This window comes from Amblyraja radiata, chromosome 10, assembly GCF_010909765.2.
Source record: "Amblyraja radiata isolate CabotCenter1 chromosome 10, sAmbRad1.1.pri, whole genome shotgun sequence".
Lineage (NCBI taxonomy): Eukaryota > Metazoa > Chordata > Chondrichthyes > Rajiformes > Rajidae > Amblyraja > Amblyraja radiata.
The window spans coordinates 32,889,362-32,904,483 of record NC_045965.1 but is presented as its reverse complement, the minus strand read 5'-3'; the positions used below and the strand labels follow the sequence as shown (position 1 = coordinate 32,904,483).

At 39.5% G+C, this 15,122-nt stretch overlaps 1 protein-coding gene and 1 long non-coding RNA gene across 5 annotated transcripts in view; both read right to left on the bottom strand.

Annotated features, from left to right (window-relative positions):
* The window catches only part of prkaa2 (protein kinase AMP-activated catalytic subunit alpha 2), a 28,440-nt gene that overhangs the window by 2,258 nt on the left and 11,060 nt on the right, over nucleotides 1-15,122 (bottom strand). For all 4 annotated transcript variants that reach the window (XM_033028510.1, XM_033028513.1, XM_033028511.1 and 1 more), the window contains 6 exons: nucleotides 12,857-12,950; nucleotides 12,122-12,266; nucleotides 11,426-11,513; nucleotides 6,618-6,842; nucleotides 4,644-5,148; nucleotides 31-157 (listed from right to left, as the gene is read on the bottom strand). In XM_033028510.1, the coding sequence (XP_032884401.1) occupies nucleotides 31-157; nucleotides 4,644-5,148; nucleotides 6,618-6,842; nucleotides 11,426-11,513; nucleotides 12,122-12,266; nucleotides 12,857-12,950 (1,184 nt within the window). The remainder of the gene's footprint in view (nucleotides 1-30; nucleotides 158-4,643; nucleotides 5,149-6,617; nucleotides 6,843-11,425; nucleotides 11,514-12,121; nucleotides 12,267-12,856; nucleotides 12,951-15,122) is intronic.
* On the bottom strand, nucleotides 5,301-6,339 carry LOC116977768. The gene is made up of 3 exons (XR_004413298.1): nucleotides 6,216-6,339; nucleotides 5,807-5,810; nucleotides 5,301-5,738 (listed from the first exon to the last, which is right to left on the bottom strand). It is a non-coding gene; the product is annotated as an uncharacterized LOC116977768 (long non-coding RNA).

Sequence of the window (15,122 nt, the reverse complement as noted above, 5' to 3'; positions counted from 1 at the left end):
TTAGACATAAATAACAGGTGTCATACTTGCCATCAATGCTCATGAAATCTAGTAAATAGCTGCGATTATCAACTTGATATAGCTGCAAACTCATCTTCACATTGTTCCTAGTTACTGCATTCCTTCTACGCACTCGCAGATGATAGGGATTCACCACCTTCGGAAAATAATATATTACAGTACTACTTTCTAAAGTTATCAGATTCATACAGTGGAATAAGTAAAGAAGTTAGTACATCCTGAACAGTCAAAATCAGCAACTTGAAGGCAGGTATGAGTGCAAGTCATAAACTGCTTATAATCTAACCCCAAACACTGCATTTTAAATGAACATTTCAAAGAAAATAGTGAATTATCGTTTTAAACAAAGAATGGTTGGAAGAATTACCAGCTGTAGACCTATAACTGTTGCAAATCCAAGGCAGAACTATAGAGATGCATAATCTGAGCTCATTATCTTTGCTAATTGGACAAACACCATTCAAAATTATAGTTATTTAAAATGATTTCACATCATATGGATGGAAAATATGATATGTGAAAAATCTCCTGTTACCACATTATGTAAATATTGTTGTACAGGTCCACCATCAACTTTCCGGCAACTGGTGGTCGTCCCCCCCGCCCCGCCCATGGAAGTCCCCCCTAAATTAAGTGCCTAGGCCAGGTGAGGCATCCGATCACGCTGATTGGCGGGTCGACTTTCCACACTGCGGCCATGGCTCTGGAGCCGACATATCCGTTCCCACAGCCGACTTCCGCTGTTGATCGGCGGGTCGAATTTGCTGCCTGTGGTCGGGGCTCTGGAACTCCGGCCCGGTTGGAGCTGACAGATCCATTCCCACAGCGAACTTCCCCGGCGGACCTGACGGGCCAGTATCTCAGCCCCCCCACCCCCACCAACGCCGTGGCCTCTGTTGGTCCGGTAAAACGGATAACCCAGAAAGGTTCTGGAAACAAGCGTGCTGGAAAATCAGGGGGGGGGCCTGTCTTACAAATTTCTATCTGCACATTTATGATGGAAAACAAAGCAATGTAAACAATATTGTTGCATTTGTCCAATGGACTCCACAAATTCCCTTTAGCTTATCCACACACCTCGTTTGCTTAACACTTTTTCTCCCTCTGCAACTGTCATCCACGACCCAAAATAATGGTCTGACCACATTAAAAACTATATTTTTCACAAGGGGGGGACTGCCATCCTTGTGGAGGTTAGCTAAGAGATTGACATTTGCACCAACACCAAAATAATCCATTTTTAGATCATTAAAAATTAATTTATTCTCCCAATACCAAATAGGTTTCTATTAAGAATATTTAACATCAAATCGCCATCCAAAATAATGTAATATAATAAAGATTAAATATTATATGTTTATAGAATGCAGGACATTTTGTTTTAATTATATTCTTACTGTTACTTTGCTGCTTATTATTTTTCTTACAGAATTAATCAGTTTACAAAATCCAAAGCTTTAAAACAAACCCATCCTATCAGGAGGTACACAAAAGTGCTGGAGAAACTCAGCGGGTGCAGCAGCATCTATGGAGTGAAGGAAATAGGCAACGTTTCGGGCCGAAACCCTTCTTCAGACTGATGGTATTTTAATTGATGGTTATCATGGTACAGTAAAACAATAATCTGGTACTCTCGAGATTTAGCCTCTGCTGAACTAGCAGATTATTTGCACCAGATTCAGATTACTTTATTGTCATGTACACCAGGGAGCAATGAAGTTCCAAGTTCACATGAAGCTCATAGAGTAAAACAGTAGACAATAATGAGAGATAAAACAATAAGTACTTTAGATTCTGGAGTAGTTCCTGAGGATTGGCGGGTAGCAAACGTAACCCCACTTTTTAAGAAGGGAGGGAGAGAGAAAATGGGGAATTACAGACCAGTTAGTCTAACATCGGTAGTGGGGAAACTGCTAGAGTCAGTTATTAAAGATGGGATAGCAGCACATTTGGAAAGTGGTGAAATCATTGGACAAAGTCAGCATGGATTTACAAAAGGTAAATCATGTCTGACGAATCTTATAGAATTTTTCGAGGATGTAACTAGTAGCGTGGATAGGGGAGAACCAGTGGATGTGGTGTATCTGGACTTCCAGAAGGCTTTCGACAAGGTCCCACATAAGAGATTAGTTTACAAACTTAAAGCACACGGCATTGGGGGTTCAGTATTGATGTGGATAGAGAACTGGCTGGCAAACAGGAAGCAAAGAGTAGGAGTAAACGGGTCCTTTTCACAATGGCAGGCAGTGACTAGTGGGGTACCGCAAGGCTCAGTGCTGGGACCCCAGCTATTTACAATATATATTAATGATCTGGATGAGGGAATTGAAGGCAATATCTCCAAGTTTGCGGATGACACTAAGCTGAGGGGCAGTGTTAGTTGTGAGGAGGATGCTAGGAGACTGCAAGGTGACTTGGATAGGCTGGGTGAGTGGGCAAATGTTTGGCAGATGCAGTATAATGTGGATAAATGTGAGGTTATCCATTTTGGTGGCAAAAACAGGAAAGCAGACTATTATATAAATGGTGGCCGACTAGGAAAAGGGGAGATGCAGCGAGACCTGGGTGTCATGGTACACCAGTCATTGAAAGTGGGCATGCAGGTGCAGCAGGCAGTGAAGAAAGCGAATGGTATGTTAGCTTTCATAGCAAAAGGATTTGAGTATAGGAGCAGGGAGGTTCTACTGCAGTTGTACAGGGTCTTGGTGAGACCACACCTGGAGTATTGCGTACAGTTTTGGTCTCCAAATCTGAGGAAGGACATTATTGCCATAGAGGGAGTGCAGAGAAGGTTCACCAGACTGATTCCTGGGATGTCAGGGCTGTCTTATGAAGAAAGACTGGATAGACTTGGTTTATACTCTCAAGAATTTAGGAGATTGAGAGGGGATCTTATAGAAACTTACAAAATTCTTAAGGGGTTGGACAGGCTAGATGCAGGAAGATTGCTCCCGATGTTGGGGAAGTCCAGGACAAGGGGTCACAGCTTAAGGATAAGGGGGAAATCCTTTAAAACCGAGATGAGAAGAACTTTTTTCACACAGAGAGTGGTGAATCTCTGGAAATCCCTGCCACAGAGGGTAGTCGAGGCCAGTTCATTGGCTATATTTAAGAGGGAGTTAGATGTGGCCCTTGTGGCTAAGGGGATCAGAGGGTATGGAGAGAAGGCAGGTACGGGATACTGAGTTGGATGATCAGCCATGATCATATTGAATGGCGGTGCAGGCTCGAAGGGCCGAATGGCCTACTCCTGCACCTAATTTCTATGTTTCTATGTTTCTATGTACAACAATGAATGCAAAATAGCAGAAAGTTGCAAAGATTGTAGTGCAATCTGAAGTAGTGCAATAAAGGAATGAAGTAGAGTTAAGAGTAAGAGTACGTGGCAGCACTGGGAAGTGGATGTTAAAGGTGATGGGTTCACTCGTCTAATAGCTGTTGGGAAGAAGTTGCTCATATGTCTGGAAATCCAGACTTGCACGTTCCTGTACCTTCCCTACAGTATCTTCCCTCACAAGGTGCAAAAAAGAAAAGAAAGTGGCAAGAATGGAGAGTATCTTGCTGATACTTCCTGATAAATGGGGGGATGCATCAAAGGAATTTGGCTCACACGCCAAACCTGGCTACACACATCGCTTGCACTCTGGACCCCCCTGCTCACCATCTAAACAAATGAATATGCCAGATGGACCATTATCAGGATTCCCGAACAATTCCCAGTCTTTTTGAGTTTTACTTATCATGACCAGAGGAAGATTATCATGAAATGTTCATATATGTGAACATTGTGATTTTAGTTTTCATTTAAATTACAAGATGATTCCAATCACAGTTCTTTCCAAACACTCTGGACAAAATGTTGGCAACAGTACATATCACCACAGCCATAAAATACTAATTTCTTTGGGGAAAAAAGTTTTCCTTATCTGGTCCAATCTGAATGCAATTCCAGTCCCATAATCACAAGTATTGAACTTCCTGATAACTTGCCCAGCTTCTGAAGGGAACCACCACCAAGTAGCAGGATGTGCAGAACAGTATCTCAGACTTCTGCGACTACACAATGCAACTGATCTCATGCTCTGTCTCAGGATTCACCTTTGAATCCAGGAGTGTTTGATAAATTGCTGAACTGAGGAACTAGAAATATTTTGTATATGGTCCATCAGCTTTACACCGGGTGAAGCTGGAGCATCTAGCACAGCCCCAATAAAAATGAATGGGGTTGCTGACCTTCATTTAAAAGGTCATGAAGGAAGTGGGAATATACAAGTCAAGAAGCATGGTTGAAAATGAGATGTGCCAATAAACTCCATGGCCCTATGGCCCTGCAGTGGTGGGAGTGGCGAAACGTTAGCCTGGACAGCATGATGCAACTCACCCCCCACCCCATCCAATCTACCACTGAAAGAGTACATGATAGTGTAAAACTATCTTTAAAACTAAAGATAGGGGAGAAGTGAAATTATAAAAGATGATTAATTTCTCAGGCAACTGCTGCTAGTTGACATTTAAAAACAGGCAACATATTTAACTCATAGAGATCATGGAACATGATTTTAAAAAAGCTTGAACAAAATAAGGGCTGTTTTCCTAAATGCGCTCCTTCCGTTGTTTCTTACCTTCCATTCATATTTCAGCTGTCGCATGGCTCTGTAGACCTCTGCCATAATATCATATGGTTTACTTTGGCTGCGAATTCCCAAGTGCCATTTTGCTTTTTTCAGTGCCATTGGCTTGGGTTTGGTAGTGTTGAGTGCATCTAGCGGACAACGTGCCTTAGGGCTATCTGCCATCAGAGGAGGCATCCGTTCAGGATGTGCTTTGACACCAGGTGGGATATGCAGTCCGTTATCATCCACGAATGAACCTGTTGGGGGACTTGATGCAAGGTAAAACTCACCAGCTTGATTCATTATTCTCCGATTGTCAATAATGAGATGGTATGCCACAGCAAGCTGATCCTGTGGATCACCACTATATAAACTGTTCATAACTTCGGACTCAGTACATTCAAACTTCTCACATACTTCCTTCACAGCATCTTCTTCTATGTCATTGGAGTCATAAGCAGGATCCTCTGGAAACAGGTAAGTTGGCAAATCCCGTTTAAACCACTCATGTTCCCTGTTGGTAAAATGACGATTCAAGTATTTACTATCCGTAATTAAACTAGACTTAAATTCAATCCCAAAATGAAACAACAGGTGCAGGAATTGTCTATATAATCCCTCAAGCCTGCTCCATCATTTAATAAATTGATAGCTGGCCTGATGGCCTCCGCTCCGTTATCCTGGCTGTTTCCAATAGCCTTCTACTCAACTACAGACTAAAACTAACCATTTCCAAATAGAATTCTACCATAGTTTCTTATTTAATGCACACAGTTCAATTGAGCAATAGTAAACTTAGTTAATGTACTTTAGACCAATAATGGCTAACAACAGATTACAAAGATTTATTTGACAACAATTTAGGCTTATAGGTTCATTAGTTATGTTAAAAAAAACTCCTCTCATTTGCATACCTTTACAGTACATCCTCTCCTGCCCCTCAATCCCTCTTGCAGCCCTCTCATCCTTCCCAATATTCTCATTGAAAATGCCAATTCCTCCCTTATATTTACCCCCATTCCCTGCTTTTGTCCCTCATCCTGCTTTATTCCCTCATCCCAATTCCCCAGTCCAGTTATTTCCCCATCTTGCCTCTCCATTACTCTGGCGCCCTGGAGAGGAAAAGATTACAAAAAGTAGTAAACACTGCCCAGTCCATCATCGGCTCTGACCTTCCTTCCATCGAGGGGATTTATCGTAGTCGCTGCCTCAAAAAGGCTGGCAGTATCATCAAAGACCCACACCATCCTGGACACACACTGATCTCCCTGCTACCTTCAGGTAGAAGGTACAGGAGCCTGAAGACTGCAACAACCAGGTTCAGGAATAGCTACTTCCCCTCAGCCATCAGGTTATTAAACCTGGCTCGGACAAAACTCTGATTATTAGCAACCACTTTCTGTTATTTGCACTACCAGTTTATTTATTCATGTGTGTATATATTTATATCATGGTATATGGACACATTTATCTGTTTTGTAGTAAATGCCTACTATTTTCTGTGTGCTTAAGCAAAGTAAGAATATCATTGTCCTATACAGGGACACATGACAATAAACTCACTTGAACTTGAACTTGAACTACCTGCCCTCCCACCTTCTTTCAAATTTAGTGAAAATATTAAAATTCATTCAGCCCTCAATCATCAACTAGAAACTTGCTTCAGTATTTCCTCCATTATCAATCCTTAGCTGAGTGTTGTTCATTTACGTATTCATCTAAAAAATGAAATATGAAGATAACGGCAGACCAAACCAGAGGATATTTCGAAGAACTTTTCATTACCAAGTATTTTTATTTTGCCCTGGAGACTATTTGGACACCCATGGTTGCGAAACACGGATGAAGGTTTCGGAACAGGTTTATCTACCACACTTTGGTATAGGAAATGTTAGCCCTAATAAATAAAATTTTGGATTACCTCTCTGAAAAATTGAAGACAGAGCAGAAATACTGTAAATGAACAGATGTGATACATCATACCTGATGTCCTTAATGGTTGCCCGCTTCAGAGGGTCAACTTGCAGCATACGCATGAGAAGATTAGCTACCGAGCGATTGAGATAGTCAGGTGTGTAAAATACTCCACCACGGATCTTCTTAAATAGTGTTGGTACATGCTCATCATCAAAAGGTAGTGTGCCACACAGAAGAGCATAAAGAATTACACCACAACTCCAAATGTCAACTTCTGGGCCTGCATACAACCTGATAAAAAAAGATAAAATTTATACATTTTAATTATACAATACCATTATACATGAGCAAACTGGGAGACAAGAAGGTACATATAATAAGCAGCAGTATAACATTACTTAATTTGGTAAGATGTATTTGAATATTGTCACTAAATATTGATCAGTGAACAAAAGAATGTGAAAAACAGGGAAAGAACAATAGGGTACAACGAGTTCAGTCCAGTTGATGTGCTTATAGTATTGCATTGAATTAGCCAGGTTCTGGAAAATGCTGAAAAAGAGATGTCAAGTAAATAACAGATTAGTATTTACAAAAATGAAATGGGAAGCATGAACTGCACAACTACAGAAGTTCATGAAATTTACCTTAATTTTTATATTGAACACAAGGAGATTCCCTAGAAATGAATGGGAATAGTTGGCTGTCAAAAAAATGTTGGCTGTCAAAAAAAAACCTATTGTTGTTGATTGATACTATTATTGAAATAAGTTGTTGTGCGATGTGTTGAACACAATATTAATTGATAGTTTCATAAAAATTTGCATTTTCCTTCCATTACATATCCCACGAGAGTATAAAACTGAGTTCTCATAAATAAGACAAAGGCTGATTGACCATAATGTGTCCATCATATTTCTATACAAGCAGACCTTGGAAAATATTATTCAAAAGAAATGATACTTTTGATAATTAATAAAGGTACTATTACATGAAATAATTTGCAAAGTTGATCCGACAGTTACAAAACAATAGCACACCAGTTTTGTTTTGTTCTGATAAGTCCTGCTTTGAAAATGTATCTCTCTACATTTCCTGTGAAAACATCACAGAGATGGTAACAATTGCAGTAAATAGTATAAGAAGGAACTAAATGTCACCTACTCCCTTTCTCCAGAGATGCTGCCTGACCTGCTGAGTTACGCCAGCAATTTGTGTCCATCTGCAATAAATAGTTTTTGTCTCTGCTCAGCTCAATTATTGCATGAGCCAATTCCAATGGAAAAAAAACATGTCGGAAAGTGTCAAGGTAGATAATTGAAGAATAAAACCTCAGGTTTAAGCTAAGAACTCAGTTTTCCACCACTGGTGCTTGACAAAATTGTCAGCATGTACAGTGCCCTCCATAATGTTTGGGACAAAGACATTATTTATTTGCCCTGACTCCACAATTTGAGATTTGTACTAGAAAAAAATCACATGTAGTTAAGTGCACATTGTCAGATTTTAATAAAGGCCATTTTTATACATTTTGGTTTCACCATGCAGAAATTACAGCAGTGTTTATGCATAGCCCCCCATTTCAGGGCACCATAATGTTTGGGACACAGCACTGTCATGTAAATGAAAGTAGTCATGTTTAGTATTTTGTTGCACATCCTTTACATGCAATGGCTGTTTGATGTCTGTGATTCATGGACATCACCAGTTGCTGGGTGCTTTCTCTGGTGATGCTCTGCCAGGCCTGTATTGCAGCCATCTTTAGCTTATGCTTGTTTTAGGGGCTAGTCCCCTTCCGTTTTCTGTTCAGCATATAAAAGGCATGCTCAATTGGGTTCAGATCGGGTAATTGGCCACTCAAGAATTGACCAATTTTTTGCTTGTATGTTTGGGATCATTCTCTTGCTGTAGAATAAACCGCCGGCCAATGAGTTTTGAGGCATTTGTTTGAACTTGAGCAGATAGGATGTGTCTATACACTTCAGAATTCACAATGCTACTACCATCAGCAGTTGTATCATCAATGAAGATAAGTGAGCCAGTACCTTCAGCAACCATACATGTCCAGGCCATAACACCCCCACCACCGTAGTATGCTTTGGATCTCGGGAAGTTCCTTCTCTCCTCCATACTTTGCTCTTGCCATCACTCTGATATGTTAATCTTCATCTCATTTGTCCACAAGACCTTTTTCCAGAACTGTGGTTGCTTTTTTAAGTACTTCTTGGTAAACTGTAACCTGGCCATCCTATTTTAGCAGCTAACTAGTGGTTTGCATCTTGCAGTGTAGCCTCTGTATTTCTGTTCATTAAGTCTTCTGCGGACAGTGGTCATTGACAAATCAACACCCGACTCCTGAAGAGTGTTTCTGATCTGTCGGACAGATGTTTGGGGATTTTTCTTTATTATAGAGAATTCTTCTGTCATCAGCTGCGGAGGTCTTCCTTGGCCTGCCAGTCCCTTTTCATTAGTAAGCTCTCCAGTGCTCTCTTTCTTATTAATAATGTTCCAAACAGTTGATTTTAGTAAGCCTAAGGTTTGGCTGATGTCTCCAACTGTTTTATTCTTGTTTCTCAATCTCATAGTGGTTCTTTGACTTTCATTGGCACAACTTTGGTCCTCATGTTGATAAACAGTAATAAAAGTTTCCAAAGGTGATGGAAAGACTGGAGGAAATACCATGTTCTGAGAGCTCTCTTACACATGCATTACGGAGGCAATTAAACACACCTGAGTAATTAAAATGCCTGTGAAGCCATGTGTCCCAAACATTATGGTGTCCTGAAATGGGGGACTATGTATAAACACAGCTGTAATTTCTTCATGGTGAAACAAAATGTATAAAAATGGCCTTTAATAAAATCTGACAATTGATTATGATGTGGTTCTGGGTAAGGGAACTGACAGAGAATGAAAGGCAAGAATACTTTCACAGTGCCATCCACAAAATAAAGATAAAAGTTCCGTTGACTCCTCTTTTGGACAAGACAAAATTCAAAGTATGGATGGTTACTGCTAACCCAATAAGAACATGTACAAAAAGTCAACTGCTGGACCTAAAACAAATACTATTTATCTTTCCACAGAAACGACTTAACCTTTTGTGTATTTCCAGCATTTTGTTTTTATTTCAGATTTCCAGCATCTGCAATTTTTCTTGATTTACCATGACATAAAAATTTCAATAGGGTATTTAATTTTGAAAACTTGATATTGAAATATTAATGAGCTTGGTGTGTAACTAATATTTGAGCGCATAAGATTTGGTTCCTTATTTCAAGAAAAAAATAATTATAACTGTAGACAATACTTAGATCATGTTTCATCCGTTATAATCAGATACAAGCTCTAGTCTGCCATTTCCTTCCAACAATTTACCAAAATGACAAATGACAACTTCTGTGCGAAATAGATAAATGAAACTGGAGAAAAATGGAAATGGACACATCAAAAATACTGCTGGAAAATTTGTCTTCTCAAATCATTTTACATTTGCACTACTTCACACAGGATAGTAGTTGTAGTTTGAATACTGAAGTGGTTTGCATTATTACAGTATTATTTATGCCGCTAACTCATCCATCTTATTGCAAATGCTACATGCATTTGAATAAAGATCTTTAAGATTTTTGGGGGGTTTTTTAAAAACATTTTTACGAACTCTGGATTTACTCTGTGCTGCATAATTTTGTTTACATTTTCTGCCTCAGCCTGTCATACCGTTTGTCAATTTCCCGTCATGATCCATGCCACCATTCCCTATTGATTTATTAAACATCCTACCCTATGTAGTTTAAAGGCCAATCGATGACCATTTGCTTCGCAATTTTCCAGGACACTAGTTCCAACAGTTGCAGCCCGTCCCAGCTGAATAGGTCTTTCCCTCATACTGACGACAGAGACCCATGAATTAGAATCCATTTCAATTAGCACTCTTTGAATCACACATTTACCTAACTAATCCTATTTACTCTTTGCCAATATGAAAGTGGCTTGGGTAATATTAGGGAGACCGTCACCCTTGTGGTTCTTATAATGTCTGCTGTAAGGCCCTGTTGTGACTAGCACACTAGTCCACCATCTTGCAAGAAAGATTTAATCTGAACAACCAACTGAAACTTCTAGAAGATCACCTGACCTCAGTTACGAGGCACAGGCACATTTGCCAGCTTCTGCTTTTGGCCTCAAGGGGCGCTGGCATTTATATTACATTTACATCACAGTTCTGCTGTATAATTTTGCACCAAGTTTCCCATAATTCCTCAGCAGAACCTCCTTCCTAGTCGTTTTAGTGGGTTAAATGGCCTAATTCTATGTCACAAGAACTTAATAAAAAGTCTGTCACTAACTTGCCTAACTTTCTGATTAAAAGCAATTGTTCCTTTTCTATTCAAGGTCTCGTACTGGTGCCATTTTATCGTCTGCTTCGTTAATCTTAGCTGTTAGAACATTAACAGGCCTCTTTGGCCCATTATGCCTGTGCTAAACTTCATGCCAAACTAAACTAATCGCTACTGCTTGCACGTTATCCATATACCTCCATTCCTTGCACATCCACTTGCCTATCTAAATGACTCTGAAATGCCACTCTCATATCTGCCTTCACCACCAGCTCTGGCAGCGTGTTCCAAACACCTACCATTCTCTGCATAAAAATATTTACCCTGCACATTTGTAATGGTATATGGATAGAATGAGTGACTGGGTGAAAAACTAGCCAATGCATCTTGGGGACATTATAATTGACATTTATATTGCAGGCGTGAATGTACTCGAAGACAACATCAATGGGAATGTTATAAAAGACAATCAGATCACTATTGGCTACTGAAACAGAGAAAATAATATTAGAATATGGACATGATAGATCTTACCGGCCTGATATAACTTCAGGAGCTGCATAATTTGGTGAGCCACAACTAGTACGCAAAAATTCCCCATCTGCCATCATATTAGATAGTCCTATAATGCAAAGAGGATGCATTAGACAGCTTCACGAGTTAGGTTTTTTATCGCATACTCCTTGAAACTTGTGTGGGAACTGTAATTTCATAAGATATTACAGCAGAAAATTGAAAATGCATACAACATTTTTCACCACAGTTCATCCCATTTTCCATTTTTGATCTTTTCTGTTTTCTACTTCCAAAAGAAAAAAATCTTCAATTTAATTAATTTTAATTGGAAAAAGTTACATAATATGACCAAATACATTTGCACAGTCCAATAGATAGGAAAGGTTTACAGAGATATGGGCATCGGGGACTAGTGTAGATGCGGCACATTGGTCAGCTGAAGGACCCGTTCCATACTATTTGACTATGACTTACTGCACTTCATCCCATAGAGCATTAGCAATGGAACACAATTGTACATTTGATTGAACTCCAAATTAAGTCTCAATTATATATATTTTTTAAAGTTATCCAATGTTTTAACACTTGTGTGAAACAAATTAGAGTTCTGTGTTGTATTCTTGACACTCTATGCTGCAAACATGTCATTTCCCCAACTCTGGAACACTTAGCTGCTGCCTGACACATTCTTCACATACACCATGAGTCACATACCAAAGTCAGCTATCTTGGCATTCATTTGAGCATCAAGGAGAACATTCTCTGGCTTCAAATCACGATGAACTACCATGTGTCTGTGACAATAATCAACAGCCGAAATAATTTGTTGAAAAAGCCGGCAAGCCTCGGTATCTTCCACCTACAGTAAGTGAAAACAGGGGTCCATCATTATCACTGTAGAAGGTCCTAATTCTTTTACTGTAATAAATATATATTATTGCATGAAAGTCACACAAAATACTCTAACAGAAACACCAACACCAAAATGTCTCTTCAAAACTACCGACTTGTTTGCGGGATATTTTCCAGATTGACTGCTATAGCAGTCCCCTTTCAATGGAAAGTTGCTGAGGGGGAGACGGGGAGAAAGAGAAGGGGACAGGAAGCAAAGGTGGTATTCTGAGTATATACAATGATACAGTTCTACAGACCTGCCGTTTAAAACTGCATTTAAAGTATATTATCAGAACCATTTGCCAATGGTAGTATTTACAAATAGGTCTGAAGTCAAGTGAGCCATAGATCGGAGCAGTTGCAACACATCACACATTCAATTTCGTTCAGACTTCGGTCTGAATGACAATAAAGGCTATCTAATAATCTAATCATATATATTCACCAATAGTTTATGCAAATCTGAAAATGATACGTGCAATTCTAAAGTAAATGCTTAAATTTCTTAAAGATATTGAAGATAAATTGAATGCAAAAGAGTTGTATAGCTCTTACCCTTCCATTCTTACAGATGTAGTCAAAAAGCTCACCACCTGGCACATATTCCATCACCATAAAGAAATCGGTTGGTGTACTGATCACTTGGTACCTGGTAAAATGTAACAATAATTACAGTTAAAAAAAGGACACAAAGAGCTGGAGTAACTCAGCAGGTCAGGCAGCATCCCTAGAGAACATGGATTATTTATGGTACCTGGAACATGTAGTAAATGTGGTACCTGGCCAAAGGCAACACAGTGTAAAAACATCTGAAACTGGGATAAAAGGCTTGAAATGTTTTATCGTAATTACAGCAAAACGGCAAGAACTCACTGTCATAGTATAAATTGACAGGAAGCATGCACAGTTAAACATGGAAATCCATAAACTGCTCTCAGTGATACCCTGCATCTCCAAATGGAGCACATTTGTAGTCTTTGCAAAGGCAGTCAAATCAAACTGGTAATTTGTTGAATTTAGCTTTTTTAAATCATTATTCTTGCAGTGAAAATGTTGAGAATACAAAACATAATACATAACTCAGATCTTGAATAGTTCACAAAACAAATGCAGCAAAATCTCTCTGGCCCCATAAAACTGAGTTTGTACTGTTGAATATTGTCCCCTTTTATTCAAAGGTTTTTTTAATAAGCTTTTTTTAACAGTAGATATATTAACTACTTTCATTGCATTCCTATTTCACAATCTCGATTTTTCTTCTATAAAACTAAAGTCTGATTTTGACAGAATTCTTCAACCTGATTATCTATTGACATTGCTGAAAGGCTTCAATCCACAAGGATGTTAGCAGACTACAAGTTGCATTGGAAACATGGAAATCAAAATATATGAAGTTTTGTAGGCAACTTCCTCTGAGGTCCTCATTTATTCGCCATTATCCAGAGAACTCAGGCCACAACCATTAGAGCAAAGTGGACCTTTTGGCCCAACTTGGCCATACCGACCAACATTTCCCATTCACATTAGACCCACCTGCCTGCTTTTGGCCCATATCCCTCTAAACCTATCCTATCCATGTACCTGTCTTATCGCTTCTTAAACATTGTAATAGTCCCTGCCTTAACTACCTCCTCCATCAGAGGCTCTGTGTGTCCACCTAATCTTTTCCTCTCGTGATTATATACAGCTCTAGATCACCCCCTCATTCTCCTACTCTCCATGAATAGAGTCCCAGCCTACTCCCTATAGCTCAGACCCACGAGTCCTGGCAACATCCTTGTAAATCTTCTCTGCACCATTTCCTACTAAACAACATCTTTTCCTATAACATGGTGCACAGAACTGAACACAATACTCTAAATGCGGCCTCACCAACGTCTTGTATAACTGCAGCATGACCTCCCAATTTCTATATTAAATACTCTGACTGATGAAGACCAATGTGCCAAAAGCCTTTTTGACCACCCAATCTACCTGTGATGCCACCTTTAAGGAACTAAGTACCTGCACTCCTAGATCCCTCTGCTCTACAATACTTCCCAGAGTCTTGCCATTCACTGTGTGGGTCATGCCCATACAGTTTATATATTAATTAGAATTCTAATTTACAGAGTTTTACGGTACTGTGAGATGGCTACAATGGACCTCTGGATTATGAAGACATTCATTGCACATCTTCTGCATCATACGTATCTTGACTACTTAACTATTCAGCAGCAGAGGTAACAAGCCTTTCCTGTTTTCTTTAAGCAACTTAGGATCAAGGAAACAATAGGATCAACCTACCCTGTGTATGCCGATATATTAGAATTTCCAGTTAAGCAATATTTCATTTTTAACTTTCTTGTGCTTATTTTTTAAATCCTTTAGCTCCATAGCCTTGCTGAATTCTGCCTTGATTATACCCAATTTTACATTGCGCCATCACTGGTCAACATGTCTTCAGCTGCCAAACTCCTAGGTTCTAGAATTACATCTTTAAACATTTGTGCCATATTACTGCTCTTCACTCTTCAGGATGATGTATATTCGGCAGCAAGTGACCCATTTCCTAGACAATAAAGCCTTTATTTTAACCACATACAACGCAGGGCAAAACAACCCCCATATTTGACACCCCATCCACCATGCTGAACACAAATCCCCCTCACCATTCATGCACTAGTGGCTGATACATCTTGATTTTATAAATATACTAGACTAAGTGGGACCAGTGGGTCCCATGTTCACACGGGAGGGCTGGTCCCCCAACGCAATATTCCACTTCCCCAAGAATTTCAATATTGGTGGCGAGTGGGGGCGCTTTCTGGAGCGCTAGTAT